This window comes from Oncorhynchus kisutch, linkage group LG1, assembly GCF_002021735.2.
Source record: "Oncorhynchus kisutch isolate 150728-3 linkage group LG1, Okis_V2, whole genome shotgun sequence".
Classification (NCBI taxonomy): Eukaryota; Metazoa; Chordata; class Actinopteri; order Salmoniformes; family Salmonidae; genus Oncorhynchus; species Oncorhynchus kisutch.
Window position 1 is genome coordinate 25736456 of NC_034174.2, and position 19807 is coordinate 25756262.

General features: G+C 44.1%; 1 protein-coding gene across 3 annotated transcripts in view; it reads right to left on the reverse strand.

The window, feature by feature from the left end:
* Positions 1-19807, reverse strand: part of LOC109896944 (receptor-type tyrosine-protein phosphatase gamma) — a 317719-nt gene that overhangs the window by 217919 nt on the left and 79993 nt on the right. For all 3 annotated transcript variants that reach the window (XM_020491414.2, XM_031806855.1, XM_031806938.1), the window contains exon 2: positions 14486-14590. In XM_020491414.2, the coding sequence (XP_020347003.1) occupies positions 14486-14590 (105 nt within the window). The remainder of the gene's footprint in view (positions 1-14485; positions 14591-19807) is intronic.

Consider the following 19807-nt stretch of genomic DNA (forward strand, 5'->3'; position numbering starts at 1 on the left):
AGACACGTCAAATTTTTCATTCTAAAATCATGGGCATTAATATGGAGTTGGTCCCCCCTTTGCTGCTATAACAGCACAAGTCAGTTAACCCACTGTTCCCAGGCCGTCATTGAAAATAAGAATTTGTTCTTAACTGACCTTCCTAGTTAAATAAAGGTTTTAAAAAAACAATACATTTAAAAAAATTCAGCTTCCACTCTTCCTGTCAGCAACGGGTCTGGCTGAAATAGCCGAAACCACTCATTTGAATGGGTGTCCACATACTTATGTATATCTAGTGTACTGAATAGAATGGAACTCTGGGGAATGTAGTTCAATTTCTACAAGAGTTCCTTCAGTTTCCTCAGGTGCAAACTTTAAGTGGAAGACATCTTACCGAATAACTGTCTGACAACACATCCAAAGAGAGCATGTAGCACTTAAGGCTATGCAGCAGGGGGAGATTAACAGGCTACAGAGAGGAACATCACTAGCAGTGAGGAGGGACCAGAGTAATCTGTGTAGATTAGCACTCCTGAGTCCCATGAGCTTTACCTTAGTTACAAAGTCAAAGAGAGAGGAGTTCTACAGACAGCCTAGCACAATAGAGACACACACCTTACACTGCAACATCCAACACATAGACACATACCTTACACGGCAACATCTATTGTCCTCCCATATGTACACCCATTCCAAAATCATGGGCATTAATATGGAGTTGGTCCCCCTTTTGCTGCGGTAACAGCCTCCACTCTTCTGGGAAGGCTTTCCACTAGATGTTGGAGCATTGCTGCGGGGACTTGCTTCCATTCAGCCACAAGAGCACTAGTGAGGTTGGGCACTGATCTTGGGCGATTAGGCCTGGCTCGCAGTCAGCGTTCCAATTCATCCCAAAAGTGCTCGATGGTGTTGAGGTCAGGGCTCTGCGCAGGCCAGTCAAGTTCTTCCACACCGATCTCGACAAACCATTTCTATATGGACCTCGCTTTGTGCATGGGGGCATTGTCATGTTGAAACAGGAAAGGCCCTCCCCCAAACTGTTGCCACAAAATTGGAAACACAGAATCATCTAGAATGTCAATGTCATCCCTTCACTGGAACTACGGGGCTTAGCACGAACCATGAAAAACAGCCCCAGGTCATTATTCCTCCTCCGCCAAACTTTACAGTTTACAGTTGACTCCTGGCATCCGCCAAACCCAGACAGTTATTGTGCTGAAGTTGCTTCCAGAGGCAGTTTGGAACTCGGTATTGAGTGTAGCAACTGAGGACAGACGATTTTTACGCGCTATGCACTTCAGCACTCGGCAGACCCGTTCTGTGAGCTTGTGTGGCCTAACACTTCGTGGCTAAGCCATTGTTGCTCCTAGACATTTCCCCTTCACAATAACAGCACTTACAGTTTACTGGGGCCACTCTAACAGGGCAGAAATTTGATGAACTGACTTGTTGGAAAGGTGGCATCCTATGATGGTGCCACATTGAACGTCACTGAGCTCTTCAGTGTGGCCATTCTACTGCCAATGGTTGTCTATGGAGATTGCGTGGCTGTGTGTTCGATTTTATACACTTGTCAGCAATGGGTGTGGCTGAAATAGCCGGATCCACTCATCCACATACTTTGGCCATGTAGTGTATATTTAAAGTCATTACAATGATGGTGGGCGACATCTCATCTATAAGTCAGACTGGTGACAAAGGAGGTATTAAAAAAAAAGTGCGTGTGTGTGTGTGTGTTTGAGAGTGTGTGTGTATGAGAGTGTGTGTGTGTGTGTGTGTGTGTGTGTGTGTGTGAGAGAGTGTGTGTTTGTGAGAGTGTGTGTGTGTGAGAGAGAGTGTGTGTGTGTGTGTGCTACACCAGTGCAGATGAATGGGCAAAACTATCCAAGTATTCATCCTTGCCACACTGACAATTACAATGTAATGGAAAACGTCCATAAGAACATTGAATACAGGATCAATCGGGGTGTCTACGCCTCCTTTTTCAATTGATTCTAATTGTGTTTCCTTTCACTCTCTGCAATAGTTACCATCAGGCTTTAGGAGACTAATGACATCTCTAAACTCTCCTGGACCTGAGCTGCATGTTAAACTACTGGAGGTATGAATGAGTTTCTCTCTGCCTCTGTCTTTCTCACATCTCTCCTCCCTATCACCTTGCCTAACCATTATCCTTGTGAAGTTCCCCTTTCACACTCTGCCTATGAAGATATGGGATAATTGCTATGCATAGAATTAGAATTAGTAGACTTTCCAACTGAAATAAATTATACTTGATATGTGACCTTCAAGTTGTATGTTTACATCCATATAGAGCATCTAATCAGAGACCTTCAGAGAGATTGAGGAAAACAGAGAAGGAAAAGTGGAGAAGCTCAAATATTTTATGAGTGAAGCAACCTGCTCTGTTTATTAGACATGAACACACTAACTCAAGCAAGAACACATGCACGCACACACACACACCTCCTCAGTTTGTTTACTGGGATGCCATCTCCTTCCTCCCGCCGTCCCTCCAGGATGATGTACGACAAAACTGGGAAATATTTCGCCAACATGATCTCAGCGAAATGAATTAATAATTCATGCATGATGAAGTCTTTTTAATATTTCAGGCATAATTAATAAGGCGACGCATCACTCCCCTCAAAGAGGAAATCGCATTGAATGTCAACAGCAGATGAATGAGACAGAAGGCAGAACCTGGTTCACTATCAGTCAGACACCAGCGACCATTCCACACACACACACACACACACCCACCAAAACACTCCCTCCCTTCAAAGCTTTCACACACGCTCACACACGCACACACACGCACGCACGCGCACACACACACACACACACACACACACACACACACACACACACACACACACACACACACACACACACACACACACACACACACACACACACACACACTCTTTTCAAAGTCCCAGCAGTAGCAGGAAGATAAGGGGAAAGAGGGAGAAGCAGGAATTGGTAATTGGTAAGTTGTAACGTCCGTTGCTCTCGCTCTCTTTCATAAAGTCCACCAGCGAGGAAGAGAGCTCAAGAGTCTAACACATCCCAGCTCTGCTTCCACCTCAAACTCACAGACCTGACCTGGGGAAGTAGATCACTCTGCAGAGAGGTGTCAACACTACTAGGAACCAACGGCCAGATCCCCTCTATGAAGGACAGGGGGGTTACCACTGGATGCTCTAATGGGCCACTGTGGTGTGTGGGGGGTGATGCTGTCTCCGCACTACCAGGATCAGAACCACGCTCTGAGCATAGCAGACGGTTTGAGCGACAACTCAGAGTGTGCGCTTTAAGGGCAAAAGTAACACACACACCCTCTGTCAAAGCGTGTGTGTGTTCATGTCTAAAGGCGTCTGCATGCTTCCCAGTTTAAACAGTTCGGAAGGGTTCGTACATAAATTATGACGACATTTTGTGACATTTATGTTTGTTTTGGACTTTCCTGTGGGATTTTTCAGCTGTTCATGCAGACCCAAAGTTTGGATCCGAAGTCTACGCACCTACGTCTGTGATTAGTCAACAGTAGGGATTCTTGAATAAAGTCTTTGTTGTCATTCAAAAAAATCATTTTTTCCCCTTCGTTTTACATCTTAGTTTGATGTAAAATTGCGTGACTAAAATCTCCTTGGCAAAAACGCCCAAATTGTTGCCAGATATCCTGAGTTATCTTAGATTAATTCTGACTTTTTTGAGGAAGTGTATGCTGGCTACGGCGTTTTAAAATGGACAAACAGTACTATAGCTGCTTCTTTTTAATTTTTTTAAATAAAGGTATTTTAAGGGAGTATGCGAGCAACCTCGTTCGGTTTCACTTAGCCAACTTCGGCTAGCCGCCAGCCGAACTGAAATATGTTTAAGCCTTAAACCTTTTCATACACTAACGAACAAACCACAGGAGGTTGGTGGACCTTAATTGGGGAAGACGGGCTTGTGGTAATGGCCGGAGCAGAATTAGTGGAATGGTATCAAATACATCAAACACATGGTTTCCGTCCAGCCATTATTATGAGCCTTCCTCCCCTCAGCAGCCTCCACTGGAACACACCTACACACACACCTCATAATCTGGTGTGCACCACTGTTACCTCTCCAGGGATCTTCCTCAGAAGGCAATGTTTTCCAGACCACACAGGCAAGCTCACATTAAACTTGGCATTTCTACTCATCCCTTATTCAGCTACATCTTCCTCATATTCCCCCCTCTGCTCCCACACTTAATCTGTTCACACCCTTGCTCTGACAAATATGCTGGATTTATTCTCCACTCACCCCCTTTCACTGTCCACCTTTAACTTTGAAAGCCACATACACACAGACAAACACACACACAGACAAACACACACACACACACACACACACACACACACACACACACACACACACACACACACACACACACACACACACACACACACACACACACACACACACACACACACACACACACACACACACACACACACACGGGCACACACACAGGCACACGGGCACACACAGCCCTCCTTTGCTTTATAGAGAGATACGATGCTCCCTCAGTCTCCCTAGAGTCTCTGTGTGTGGCGATATTACCAGCCCTGTTATGAGTAATGGCCCAGAGTGCTAAAGCTTGAAATAAACTTTAATCAATTTCACAATGTGTGGCTCTGGCTAATCCATTTGCTGCTTTTCAGCTGCACAGCAGAGAGAAACTATAACCAAACAAACACAAACAAATACACACAAGCAAGCAGACACACAAACACACACACACACAGCTCCTAACCACCACCTTATACCACAGATCAGATTAGCCTAACCAAGCATTTGTGTTATACTTACTCATCTGGAAGGCATCCACATCCAGCCCACGCACACACACTCTCTCCAACCACTCTCCAACTGCAGATTAAACACTAAAGAGTGATCACCATCTACTTCCCATCGCTCTCTCCCTCATCCCTCTCTTCCTGTCTCCTATATTTAGCTCTCTCCATGATTTTCTTCTTACCTTTCATCAGAGGCTCCAGTTTTGAGTCATTAAGCAGGCCTGCACAGAGCCCCACTCGGCCCCCACCACCCCCCTACATTTATCCACACACAGACCACTTGACCTGATCTCATGCACTCCATTCTATTGCACTTGCCTGATCTTGAGGCTAATTTAATCGACCTATTCAGAGAAATAGTATTTGTGTAAGCTTAAACAAATCTTGATTGTCTGTTGATAGAATGATTGTGGAAACTACACGACATGACCAAAACATCTCTTTCCAAAATCATAGGCATTAATATGGAGTTGGTCCCCCTTTGCTGCTATAAGAGCCTCCACTCTTCTGGGAAGAATTTCCACTAGATGTTGGAACATTGCTGCGGGGACTTGCTTCCATTCAGCCATAAGAGCATTAATGGGGTTGGGCATTGATGTTGGGCGATTAGGCCTGGCTCGCAGTCGGCGTTCCAATTCATCCCAAAAAGGTTCGGTGGGATTGAGGTCAGGGCTCTGTGCAGGCCAGTCAAGGTCTTCCACACCGATCTTGACAAATCGTTTCTGTATGGCCCTCACTTTGTGCACAGGGGCATTGTCATGCTGAAACAGGAAAGGGCCACAAAGTTGGAAGCACAGAATCATCTAGAATGTCATTGTATGCTGTAGCGTTAAGATTTCCCTTCACTGGAACTAAGGGGCCTAGACTGAACCATGAAAAACAGCCTCAGACCATTATTCCTCCTCCACCAAACGTTACAGTTGGCACATCTGCCAAACCCAGATTTGTCGGACGGACTGCCAAACGGTCAAGCGTGATTCACCACTTCAGAGAACGCGTTTCCACTGCTCCAGAGTCCAATGGCAGCAAGGTTTACACCACTCCAGCCAATTGGTAATGCGCATTTTGAACTTAGGCTTGTGTGCCGCTGCTCGGCCATGGAAACCCCTTTCATGAACCTCCAGACAAACAGTTCTTGAACTGACGTTGCTTCCAGAGGCAGTTTGGAACCTGGTAGTGAGTGTTGCAACCGAGGACAGACTATTTTTATGCGCTACGCGCTTCGGCACTCTGCGCTCCCGTTCTGTGAGCTTGTGTGGCCTGCCACTTCACGGATTAGCCGCTGTTGCTCCTAGACGTTTCCACTTCACAATAACAGCACTTATAGTTGACTGGGGCAGCTCTAGCAGGGCAGATATTTGACGAACTGACTTGTTGAAAAGGTAGCATCCTATGATGATGTCACATTGAGCTCTTCTATTGTCAATGTTTATCTATGGAGATTGCATGGCTGTGCGCTCGATTTTATACACCTGTCAACAACGGGTGTGGCTGAAATAGCAGAATCCACATATTTGAAGGGGTGTCCACATACTTTTGTATATATAGTGTATATAAAGTCTTCCATATGAATAGTTGGTGAGCAGCTCAGTTTGCTGGCTGACAGCTGAATGTTACCATGCATTTATGAAAATGATGGCAATTATATAATTCATCCTAATGCAGCCTAAGGCTTTGCATTACTAATAAGCTGGCGTGTTTAAAGAACTCCATGTAATATCTTATTCTGCACATCTTACGTAATACAAATCTTACTTCCAAGCCTCCCCCTGTGTGTACGTCAAGAAGAGAGATTTAATTAGGTCAGAGAGGAAGAGGCGAAGCGAGAGGGATAACTAGGCCCAAAATCTGTCTTTTCCATTTTTTGGCCTAAACAAGCGAGGAGTTTTTGCATGGAGGTCAATGAGAGTGTCGAATTTGGTCAACAAAAAATGTAATGGCTTATTTGATGCATGTGGCTTATTTGATCGAACATAAGTTTCGTAATGCTTAGGTTGCTACAAGTCTAATGATATAAGTAGGACACGTGACATCCCGACAACTTTGATAAAAAAACAAACACTTTATATCGTATTTGTGCCTGTTGTTCACACTCATATCTGCCCTCTCATTGGCTAAAATGGTCCCACCTGATCATGCCTCCACCTGAACTGCTTTCCATTTTTCAAGACATTTAATTTAATCGTGAGAGTTGCCACTTGAGTATCTGGTCGATATAATGGATAATCTGTGATTAAGTCAAAACCAGCTTTAATTACTCCTCAAATTCCCCCTCACTGTACTTTCCCTCCCCTTCTTCCCTCCATCCCTCCATCCATCCATCCCTCCCTCCATCCATCCATCCCTCCATCCATCCATCCATCCATCCATCCCTTCTCTAACATTAGATCAGTATTTTCTGTGCCCAGGAATGAGAAGAGAGGAGGAAAGAGAAGAGAGTAGAAGAGGGGAGAGGGAGGTAGGACAATGGGTCATCTACATTCCAAATCCATCCACCATCTTCTGCTCTGATTGTAGTGATGTTGATCTTTATAACCCACTTACAGGGCCATCCACAACAGTCAGGAGGACTAAAACCAGTAGAAACACAAGCCCAAACACTTGAAACAAACACAGGATTCACTCAGCCAGGCAGCCAAACAGAGCCATCTGGTTTTGGTTTCATCTCTCTACCTCCACCCCTCCTCCTTCTCTCTTCTCCATCTTTCCCTCCCTTGACTCTCTCTTTCTCAGCCTCCCTCTTTCTGTCTCTCCCTTTTTCTATGTGTCTTGTGCACAGTTTGTCCTTGGTAAGGTGTTAGCAGCAGCAGTGATGGTGACGGTAGTGATGTCATCACCAGGAACCTACCGCCTCTCAATGTGACCTACATGCTTTATCGGACACCTCTACCTCACGCCACTCCCTCTCTCTATCTTTCTCTCTGCCTCTATCTCACATCTCTCCCTCTTGATCCTTCCCTCCTCTCTCGCTTTACCTCTCCCTCTCTGTCTTCCTCTCCCATCCACTGTATCTGGAGCTGAAGCATGCCTGAGGTCAGGGTCTAAAATGGAGAGATTACTCAAACAGTACAAAGTCATATTCAATTAGGATGGCGGGATATTGGCTGTACAGTAAATTGCACAATTACTGCAGCACAGTGGCAGATGTGCAGCTCCATTTGCAGGAGTGTGCTGCTGTCAGTAGAGCTGGGTCATTCTATTAGAGCGGCCTCATGATGGGCCATGCTGCTCTGATGCTGTACATACTTAAACACAGCACAGACACGCTCTGCTCGCCACATTCATGAATGAAAGACAACAAGCCTTGCAGAGCCAGAGAGAGAGGGCTATCTCTCTCATTAATTAATTTACTCTCTCTCCATCGCACTTATTTGCTTTCACTCCTGTCATTCTTGTTTTCATCCTCCACCTCAACCCTAATTTTAACACCTTCATTCCCACTTCCTGTTTCTGTTACAACACTATGTCACATGATGTATTTGCATAGGTAAAAATCCTTAGCACAAAGAGAGAGAGCTACGGCAGAGCTAGGCTATCAGTCCTCTGATCTATTAGCTATAGTAGTTCATGCCAAATTGTAATTATTTCGCCACTATGGCCTATTTATTGCCTTACCTCCCTAATCTTACTACATTTGCACACACTGTACATAGATTTTTCTATTGTGCTATTGACTGTACGTTTGTTTATCCCATGTGTAACTCTGTGTTGTTGTTTTTGTCGAACTGCTTTGCTTTATCTTGGCCAGATCGAAGTTGTAAATGAGAACTTGTTCTCAACTAGCCTAACTGGTTAAATAAAGGTGAATTTAAATGAAATAAAAATAGCATACCCTGAGAGCAAGTGGCGCCATTCAGAGGTTCCTGTATCACAACTAAAGCCAGCTAAAGGGTACCTTACAAGCAAACATTGACTGACATAGTAGAGTGTGAAAGACAGAAAGCTTGAAAGAGAGATTGAGATGTGCCACCACAGAAAGGGAAAAATAGGGCTGGGAGTGAGAGAAAAGAGGACTTGAACACCACACTAGGAAGCTGCTCTCATCAGCATGCCAAGTCAGGTTTGAGGCTTTGTTTTTCATTCTGTTAGGCTGCCCTCAGCCCTCTGTTCCCTCTAAACATTCAGCTGCCTTGACACAACATCTCTCTGGCTCTCTCAATTAAATTTCAATTTAAGGGGCTTTATTGGCATGGGAAACATATGTTTACATTGCCAAAGCAAGTGAAATAGATAATGAACAAATAAACAATAAAAACAAACAGTAAACATTCCAAAATAATAGAGATGTTTCAAATGTCATATTATGTCTCTATACAGTGTTCTAACGATGTGCAAGTACAAAAGGGAAAATAAATAAACATAAATATGGGTTGTATTTACAATGGTGTTTGTTCTTCACTGGTTGCCCTTTTCTTGTGGCAATAGGTCACAAATATTGCTGCTGTGATTTCACACTGTGGTATTTCCCCCAATAGATATGGGAGTTTATCAAAATTGGATTTGATATTCAAATTCTTTGTGGGTCTGTGTAATCTGAGGGAAGTATGTGTCTCTAATATGGTCAAACATTTGGCAGGAGGTTAGGAAGTGCAGCTCAGTTTCCACCTCATTTTGTGGGCAGTGTGCACATACAGTAGCCTGCCTATGGCAGACCTGGCAAGGCTATGCTCACTGAGTTAGTACATAGTCAAAGCTTTCCTTAATGTTGGGTCAGGTATTCTGCCACTGTGTACTCTGTTTAGGGCCAAATAGCATTCTAGTTTGCTCAGTTTTTTGTTAATTCTTTCCAGTGTGTCAAGTACTTCTCTTTTGTTTTCTCATGATTTGGTTGGGTCTAATTGTGTTGCTGTCCTGGGGCTCTGCTTGTGTTTGTGAACAGAGTGCCCCAGGACCAGTTTGCTTAGGGGACTCTTCTCCAGGTTCATCTATCTGTGGGTGATGGCTTTGTTAAGGAAGGTTTGGGAATCGCTTCCATTTACAGTAGGAGGTTGTAGAATTGAACCGCTCTTTTTTGGTAATCAGCAGGTATCGGCCTAATTCTGCTCTGCATGCATTATTTTGTGTTTTACGTTGTACACAGAGGATATTTTTTCAGAATTCTGCATGCAGAGTCTCAATGTGGTGTTTGTCCCATTTTGTTCATTCTTGGTTGGTGAGTGGACCCCAGACCTCACAACCATAAAGGGTAGATGTTTAGGCCGAGGTATGTATAGTTTTTTGTGTGCTCTATTGAAAAGGTGTCTAGATGGAATTTGTATTTGTGGTCCTGGCAACTGGACCATTTTTGGAACACCATTATTTTTGTCTTACTGAGATTTACTGTCATAATTTCCATTTGAAGAAATAATTATACAGAGCTGGAAGAGATGTATCAGTGACCAATGACCACCTGTGCTAACAAGATTTATTTCCCTGTTTTTTTGTGTGGGCAGAAATGATTAAATAATACTATTTCTCCATCTTCATTCATTGTAAACTATGAGGACTGCTGTTGACAGGCAAGTCTGTGATTGTCCTAATGTCATTTCAGAACCTCTATGGCAGGCAGTTCTGTAAAGGTTGGCATGGCAACCAGATGCCCTACCATTGTCATAACTCTGCTAGATCTCAAATTACATGTAATTCCCCTGAGTGCTGATGAAATCACTCAAAGGTGTTGGATAATACACAGCCCATCACACCTTACACGAATGACCTGGTCTGAAGACCCCATTCAGTAAATAACGTGCATATTAATCCATTAGGAAACACCCTTAAGTGCATTTTAGGGCAAGTGGAGCACTGCAGATTCAAGGGTGATCCAATGCAGTTTTTCTTTGTCCCCTACTACAGCATACTACTGAATATGCATAGAGGATCCACTCCAAAGCATATTTACACGTCCTCAGAAATACACACAGAAAAACGAAACGTGTACAAACACTCATAAGAAGTAAAGGCACACTCTTAGAATCCAAGGACTTAAGCATAGGCCTACTGACTAAGCAGCACACTAAAGAAAATATATATATTTTGTTTAACATCCTCGCAGAAATGACTATCTTTATGAGTTGTTATTTAAGTCACAGCCATTAATCCTCTAAAGTTAAACTACAGTACAATATATCATCAATGTCCATCTTCATGTATTTTCTTCATGGCTGCACACAAAACCTAGAGAGCTCTCAACTCAAGCCTGCCAGTGAATGTGAAATGGGCTATGAGAATTGATATGAAACGGACAAGGTGGTGAATTCTCCATCTCATAAATTAGGGTACGTCTCCCATTGAAGCCAGAAGTATTGAGGCTACAAGGGATTTAAAATGAATATCCAGCAAGTTGGGGGTGAGGGGAGGGACGGAGGGTGATTTATAGTGCCATTGAGCAACAACTAAAAATGTACGTGGAAAAGTGGAACTTTCCATCAAACCCACCTTAATGTGAACTTTGTAACGGTGTGTGGAAGAGAAGGCATGAGGGAGGGCCTATTGATCTGGCCTCAGTGTTTCAGTCAGATGCTCACAAAAAGGCAGCTTAAAATATATGGAAAAGCACTTGTAATTCTGTAGGCTGGAGGGCATAACTCACCCGGGGTCATTTGTTTGGTTTATACTGCATATCTTAATTAAGGCCTCAGCCGCTTCACTTTGAGGCAGTAATTCTGATATGAGCAATGACAGGTCGTATGTTCAGTCTTTCCAGGTCCTTGATATCCTTTGTCTGCTGTTATGGACTGCCCTCATCAATTCAAACCACAGGTTTTCAACAGAGTTTAAGTCAGGTGACTGAGATGGCCATGGCAAAATGTTGATTTTGCGCTCAATTAACCATTTATTTGTAGGTTTTGATTAGTGTTGTGGGTTATTGTCTTGCTGGAGGATCCACTTGTGGCCAAGTTTCAACCTCCTGGCAGAGGCAACCAGGTATTTGGCTAAAATGTCCTGGCACTGGAAAAGTTTATGATGCCGTTGACCTTAACAAGGGCCCCAGGACCAGTGTAAGCAAAATTGCCCAAAAATATCAAAGATCCACCACCATATTTGACCATAGGTATGAGGTTATTTTCTGCTTCTGCTTGTGTTTTTCAATGCTAAACCCACCACTGGTGTGCGTGGCCAAAGAGCTCTATTTTCATATCATCCGACCATAGCACTGGTTCCAATCCAAGTGCCAATGCCGTTTAGAATATCATTTCAACAAAACAAATGATCATGGAATATAGCTCAGTATTGGTCTGATTTATTGTACAGTCTTTTTTGCCTGGCCCTGAATGTATACAAAGAATGGCCAAAAATGGCCATAAGGGTACCAAGTCTAGGGCTGTGAGAGTTATTCATCAGTTCACTTGAGTTCACTTTTTGTATTTTTTGTGCACCATTTTTTTGTTTGTGATTAATTGCATTGTCTGAAAGTCTTCCAAATACAGTGAGAACATACAAAATACATCATCTATACGTCTAAAAACAACAATGGGATGTCAAAACAAAATACATCATCTATACGTCTAAAAACAACAATGGGATGTCAAAACAAAATACATCATCTATACGTCTAAAAACAACAATGGGATGTCAAAACAAAATACATCATCTATACGTCTAAAAACAACAATGGGATGTCAAAACAAAATACATCATCTATACGTCTAAAAACAACAATGGGATGTCAAAACAAAATACATCATCTATACGTCTAAAAACAACAATGGGATGTCAAAACAAAATACATCATCTATACGTCTAAAAACAACAATGGGATGTCAAAACAAAATACATCATCTATACGTCTAAAAACAACAATGGGATGTCAAAACAAAATACATCATCTATACGTCTAAAAACAACAATGGGATGTCAAAACAAAATACATCATCTATACGTCTAAAAACAACAATGGGATGTCAAAACAAAATACAATCGTCAGAGGTTCCAACTGTAGAAACCAGTTCCTACATATGAATATAAAAATTGATTTTATCAAGCAAAACTATTCTACATTTTATCTCTGGAACCAGAATGACAAATCAGTGCAAGATTACTGAATGGAAGTACATTATATACCTTCAGAGGTGAATGTATCAAACCAGTTGCCGTGATAAAGTTTTGTTGTTGTGCAGTCTTCTCAAACAATAGCATGGTATTTTATCACTGTAATAGCTACTGTAAATTGGACAGTACAGTTAGATTAACAATAATTTAAGCCTGTCTATGTCCTGGAAAGTGTGCTGTTACTTACAACGTCATTCTAGTCACATTAGCGCATGTTAGCAACGAGGGACACAGATCCCGTAGATCCTTCAGAGGTTACTAAAAGTAAATCCTAAGATTAACTTGATTACATGTTTGAAATTGTTTGAAAGTCCTAGTACCAACACAATTACAGTTGATCCAAACACATTTCAATGACAGTTTCTTAAGTCATCATTTAATGTATACAACTTCTAAAGAATAACAGACATCCAAATAATAACATAATCACTGGCGTAATAAGGCATCCAATATTGGTGAAGTCCTCACTTCGCAACCTGGTGAGCTTACAGTAAAACAGTTATAAAGCTCTGTATAAAGCTCTGTCCGAATTAACTTGTCGTAATCAGATCCACCAGTATATATTCAGATGACAGATTCCAGAATGGCTACCTCACTGAGGCATAGCAGACTGCCCCATCAGCCCGCCAGAGAGAATGACGCATTAACATGCAGAGAGAGATGAGAGCTTAGAGCTGTGCACAAACTCAGGCAATATCTAGGGACAGCCCTGCATACTGCCTCTCCTCTGCTTCATGTCCCTAAGGCCCAGAGAGAGAGAGAGAGAGAGGATAGAGAGAGAGATATGCAGTTCTGTATTAGTGACAGGTCTGTAGTTGCTGCTAGAATAGCGAGGTATAAGGAGGTTCTCAGCTGTTTGAGAGGAGAAATAGCAGTGGGTAACCGGGCCCCAAAGGGACTGATGTGATTATTAAATATCAGGATGGGCTACCAGAGTGCCACCGCTGATTCACATGAAAGGGTTAGGAGCCATCAGCATTCTCAAACCAAGCATAACCTACTATCCTCAGCTCTCTCTCTCTCTCACTCACTCACTCACTCAAACACTACAGTACCTGCTATAGCACCAGCCTATCCGTTTGTTCAGAAAAAAAATATGCCATTTTACAAAATGGAGGGATCTCTGTGACTGTCCTACACAATCTGTATTGTTTTCTTCTTGCTGAAATTACACCCACAGTTACATCAGAGTCTTATATAAGCCTTTAATATTATGCGTGCCATGACACAAAACACCATTAATAGATCTAAGCATCAATACCCAGCTCGCTAAGTGAATCTGTCACCAGCTCTACTTTGCCACGAGCCCCTGGCTTTAATGCAGCGTCGGGCTACAATTAGAGTAGACATGGGAACAGAAATATATTTAAAAAATAAAGATCATTTGTTGCCCGAGGCTTGGTTGCACAGTAAAATATTAATGCTCCTCCTCTGCAAATATCGCTCAGAGGGACAAAATAAGTCACTTTTTCTCCACAGAAACATTCATAAAATAAAAAGCCCAGAGAATCCCTGAGGCCAGGGCTCTAAAGAACAGGGAGCATAGGCGGAGGAAGAGGGAGAGAGGAGAGAAGGAGAAGGGGGAGAGAGAGAGACAGACAGAGAGAGAGAGAGTAAGAACCATTCTGCATTAACACACACACCTGAATAGGCCCAGTAGGACTCCTCAGCCGCTCTTCTGAGTCTGCTCCCGGGCGCTCGGCCATCTTGGCTCCCTTGCGTGGACCCGGGCTGCCCTCCTGTCAGCGCTGTGTGGGGGAGAGAAAGGAGAAGGATGTCACCAAAATGGCACTGCACTCACTCACTGCGGTAAAACAAAAAAGCACTGCTCTTGCTAACAGCATTCTCATTAAGAAACAGAGACTGACTGTGACTTGGACACAGCCAAATCACACAGCCAGTGCTTACAATGACTTACCAAAACATCCTACCACAAAAGCCACAACAAATTCCTTAAAACTTAGGCATGAATACAAATACATAGATACATAGTGTGGCTCATTGGTAAGAGCCACACTTTGTCAGATCCGATTATGCCAGGCTCATTGTGACTGTGGGGCCCCTGGGATGTGAGCTGCGGGCTGCTGAGTTTTTGGGTAAGAGTCACCCACACTCCTGCCCCTCACTTGCTGTGCCACAAATGGGCTTTGGCAATACCTGGGAATAACTGGTATTTTACATTTTATCTGACCTAAAATGGCCACATGCAGTTATGAGAACAGAGAGAGAGAGAGAGAGAGAGAGAGAGAGAGAGAGAGAGAGAGAGAGAGAGGTAAGAGGACACGTGCTGAGCGCTGGCTGACCGTGTGGTTACCTCCTTACTCACTGCATCACCAAGGACACTGGGCCACCGGAGATGTCAATCAAAGCCTAATGGTATTTTAAAGGCTGCTCGCTGGGCATTGTGGTTACTTAAGGGCTTGATATAAACAATGGGTGACTCTTTGTTTCAATGACAGACCGATTTTTCTCTCTTCTTTAATTCTTGGGGATGTAAGCTTGAGCATGCCTGTGAATGTCAATGAGAGGCCAGTCCATGGCTTTTCTATGAATTACATTATCGATTCCCAATACTCTCCCAACAGAAAATGTTATTATGCAGCCCCACCCTAACCTCTCAATCCACGCCAAACCCATCCTCTCACTATCCTTCTTCTTGCCTTTCTTTCTGTCATTCATTCCCTCTCCCATTGTCTCTTACCCTTGACTCTCTTTCTCTAACACACACACACACACACACACACACACACACACACACACACACACACACACACACACACACACACACACACACACACACACACACACACACACATATCGTGCAAGCTCATCTCATTCTTCCCCACATGCCTGTGAGGCCACAGGAGTTAACCCTGTCCTCTCATGGCTGTAGCACTTCAGCCATGGCCAGTCATTTAACAGCTTGCCACTATCTACACAGGTGTCCATTAAAGTAGTCAATCAGTCCACAGTGCCAAAGCCCAGCCCAGAAACTCTGGGCTGCACTGAAACTATCCCCAGCACTGTAACATAAGAATATAAATGTCAGTGCCAATGACAATATGGGGTGGGGAGGGGAGAGGGAACTAGGGATGGGAGGAGAAGAGGTGCTGATGGGGGGGAAAACGCTACAGAGGGATAGAGGGCAGAGTTAGGGTAGAATGAGAGGAGAGAAGTAGATAGAGAAAGAGGGAGAGAAGAGGACAGAGTAATACAGTGTCGGGTCATATTGGGGTGGGACCCTTTTTTCAGCCCAGCCCACTCTCTTAGAGACTGTCTCTGGTCACTGTGATGGGCAGCCTGCTGCCTGGCAACTGTTCAACAGGAGGAGAGGAGACCAGGAGGCGAGAAAGAAGGGAGAAAAGAACAAAGGCCTTCTATGCATTTTCAGAGAAGGAGGAAGGAGGGGGGAGAGAGGAGGGAACAGGCTTCGACTGGTAGTGCCAGTTTAAAAAAGTCACAAGCAATGTTCCCTCTAAGCTGCACACGTGCGTGGGCACGCAACTCCCCCAGGACTGCCGTGCAGAAGAAATATCAGCCTGCGAAGAGAAGCACGAGATTGAACTTCACTCAACTTTCTGGAGTTTTCCCCGTTAGTTAACACTATCAACGTTTCCCTTTGCTGTGGGAATTGTGATCGAATCAATGCAATATTAGCCACTTTCTGTGCAACATACCGAACTATGCAAGACTTTGTATGCAAAACTAACTATGCAAGAGATTTTGTTGTAGGCAGAGCACATTGGAATAGGATTATCATTCTCTTCTCCTATCCACTGCTCTCTGTGTCTTCTACCACAACAGTCACCACTTCCCTGCTCTCCCAGACGCTGTCAAAGACTATCAACGTCAACACAGCCAGCAAAGCAGCAAAGATACACACACCACACACCACACACGCATGCACACACACACACACACAGACGCACAAATACAAACCACCACACAAAGACACTAGCAGTCATGTGTCATACTAATGGCGCAGAAAACCCTGTCCTAAAAAACAGCATCTTATTCAAACTCATTGCATAGAGCACATAGTGTTATGAGGGAAATTTAGAAAGTCCTTGTTTAACCGTGCAGGCAATGCTAGGGATGTCTCCTATGATCTAATCTTTCTGCGAGAGGTTCCATTCTGCTGCCGCTGGTCTAAACAAATTTTTACCTAATTGATTTATAATTTCCTATTTGAGGAATGTGCTCTTATGAGAGAGAGATTGGGGGCTGACATTTTTGTCAGGCCATCTCTGCAGAAACAATGATATGGGGAGATGTAATCGAATAAGGATCCGAGTCTAGAACTATGATTTTCTCATTCAGATCCCCATTAGCTGCTGAAGAAGCAGCATCTACTCTTCCAAGCCCTGTATCTATATCTATAAAACTTCCCTGAGGCTAAGGTCTCAACTTTAACAGAAAGTCAAATGAAGTAGACAGTTCAGCATTGAAACAGAGAATGAAGTAGACAGTTACGCAGTGTCCTGGAAACAGAGGATGAAGGTGCCATTGGTGGCTTCACAAGGGTAATGAAGTTGTGATTAGCTCTTTTTGGCAAGACCTGCAGCACCTGCAATGTCAACTCCCAGATTCACTAGGATAGAGAACTCACATAGAGCTCTATTTGAAAGGGGTGTTCAGCAAGGTCAGAATGCACGCACACACACCAACAAAAACACACACCATGCAAAATCTGCATGGCAAATACAATATACGTGAATGCCAACAACAACAAATGTGCTTCCTTGCTCCAGCTGTACGTACTGCCAGAACTCCATAAAGCAGAAAGAAACTGAAACTTTGACTGACCCTGTCTTTTGTTTCCACACTGAATCACACAAAAGTTCCTCTTGAGAAAAGAGATGGAAAGCATTGGTTCCTGCCATCCACCCATCCCCGCAGACCAGCCGTTGAAGCTATTGCTGAATGTTTGCTGTCACTTCATTCAAACACAGAATGTACTTAAACTTGGATTTTTTTATACCACTTCAGTGGTTCAAGGAGGCAGAATGGGGTGTCCAGAAACACACAGGTGGGTGCACATACACACACACACAGAGCACAGTGTGTGTGTGTGTGTGTGTGTGTGTGTGTGTGTGTGTGTGTGTGTGTGTGTGTGTGTGTGTGTGTGTGTGTGTGTGTGTGTGTGTGTGTGTGTGTGTGTGTGTGTGCGTGCGTGCGTGTGTGTCAGCCAGGGTAGTCCTCACTACTGTAATACACTTAATTAGCATTCTTTTCATCTCTCTCCGACACATCTTTACTGCTGAAGGACATCCGCGACAAGCAAACACACACACACACACACACACACACACACACACACACACACACACACACACACACACACACACACACACACACACACAAACGCCTACTAACAGAAATACAAACACAAACAACCACACACACACACATACTGGCAGTCCAAAACACTTGCATGATGGTGGTCAGAGAGTAACAGCTGTCACGTTAAATAAACCTTGCAGGGCTGTAATAGTCCTCCACATACCTTCTGGTGGGTGACCAGATCCCCTGCCAGAGGGACAGGCATAGGGGCTTGGGAAGGGATTAAGAGGGGGCTGGGGCTGTGAATGGGGGGTGTCAGGAATGGGGGCTGGGATGTTGGTCTTGGCATTGGGCTATAGGTTAGAGGCTGTGGTTGGGCCTAGGGCACAGTGTTGAGACTGGGTAGGGAGAGCAGCAGAGATGAGAGGGAATCAGTCCCCAGAGAAAAGACGACCCAGCATGGGGTGAGTTCACTACAGTCTCAGCCAAAGGCAGTGAGAGAAGCACACAGAGGGAGAGAGAGAGAGAGAAATGGCGAGAGAGCGCTGTAAAGCCAAAATGCTGGTGCATCGTCCATAAAGCAGAAACACTGGGAGGCAACACGAGAGCGTGTCGGAAGCACATTACTCAAATGGGTCTTTAGTGTAGTGGAAAATGCACTTGAAGACACGCACTCGTTCCTAGCGCCCGTCTCCCTTTGTGTTTTCTCCCTGCATTGATCTGCTATAGACAGGAGACAGTATGCACCACGGCTGGTCCCTCCATGCACACCGATGTTAATTAATAGGCGGTCTGCAAAGGACAAGGTCGCTGAGCCAAACACAAAGCCAATGCTGACAGCTCCACTGTGAAGACGTACAGTCCAGATACAGTTAACGTCGCCTTTTGTCCACCGCAATCACAAACACAGGGGCTGCCATGGGTTCCTTTATACTCCTATCACACAACAAGACACATGATGTCACTGTGAAAGACATGGCCCATTCATGTTTCAGTAGACACAGCCTTCAGATACTGTACCCATTTAAAGCACACCATGGAACCAAGTCCCTTATAGATATTGTCTTTGTTCTTTGTTCATACCCTTTATTTTTGTAAATATTTCAAAAATATTTTTACCCCAATTTCATGATATCCAATTGGTAGTACCAGTCTTGTCCCATCGCTGCAAATCCCGTACGGCGAAGGTTGAGAGCCATGCGTCCTCCGAAACAGGATCCTGCCAAGCCGCACTGCTTCTTGACACACTGCTCGCTTAACCCGGAAGCCAGCTGCAACACTGTGTCGGAGGAAACACCGTACAACTGGTGACCGAAGTCAGTGTGCATGTGCCCGGCCCGCCACAAAAAGTAGCTAGAGGACATCCCGCAGGGCCAATTGTGCGCTGCTTCATGGGTCTCCCGGTCGCGGCTGGCTGCAACACAGCCTGGGATCGAACTGGGGTCTGTAGTGATGCCTCAAGCACTGCGATGCAGTGCCTTAGACCGTGATGCAGTGCCTTAGACCGTGATGCAGTGCCTTAGACCGCTGCGCCACTCGGGATGCCCTTGTGTTCATACCCTTTAAGAGTTCCAGAGACACAATTGTTCTTATTTTATTTATTTAAAAAAAGATTTATTTATTTATTTAACTAGACAAGTCAGTTAAGAACAAAATTGTTTTTACAATGAGGGCCTACTTGG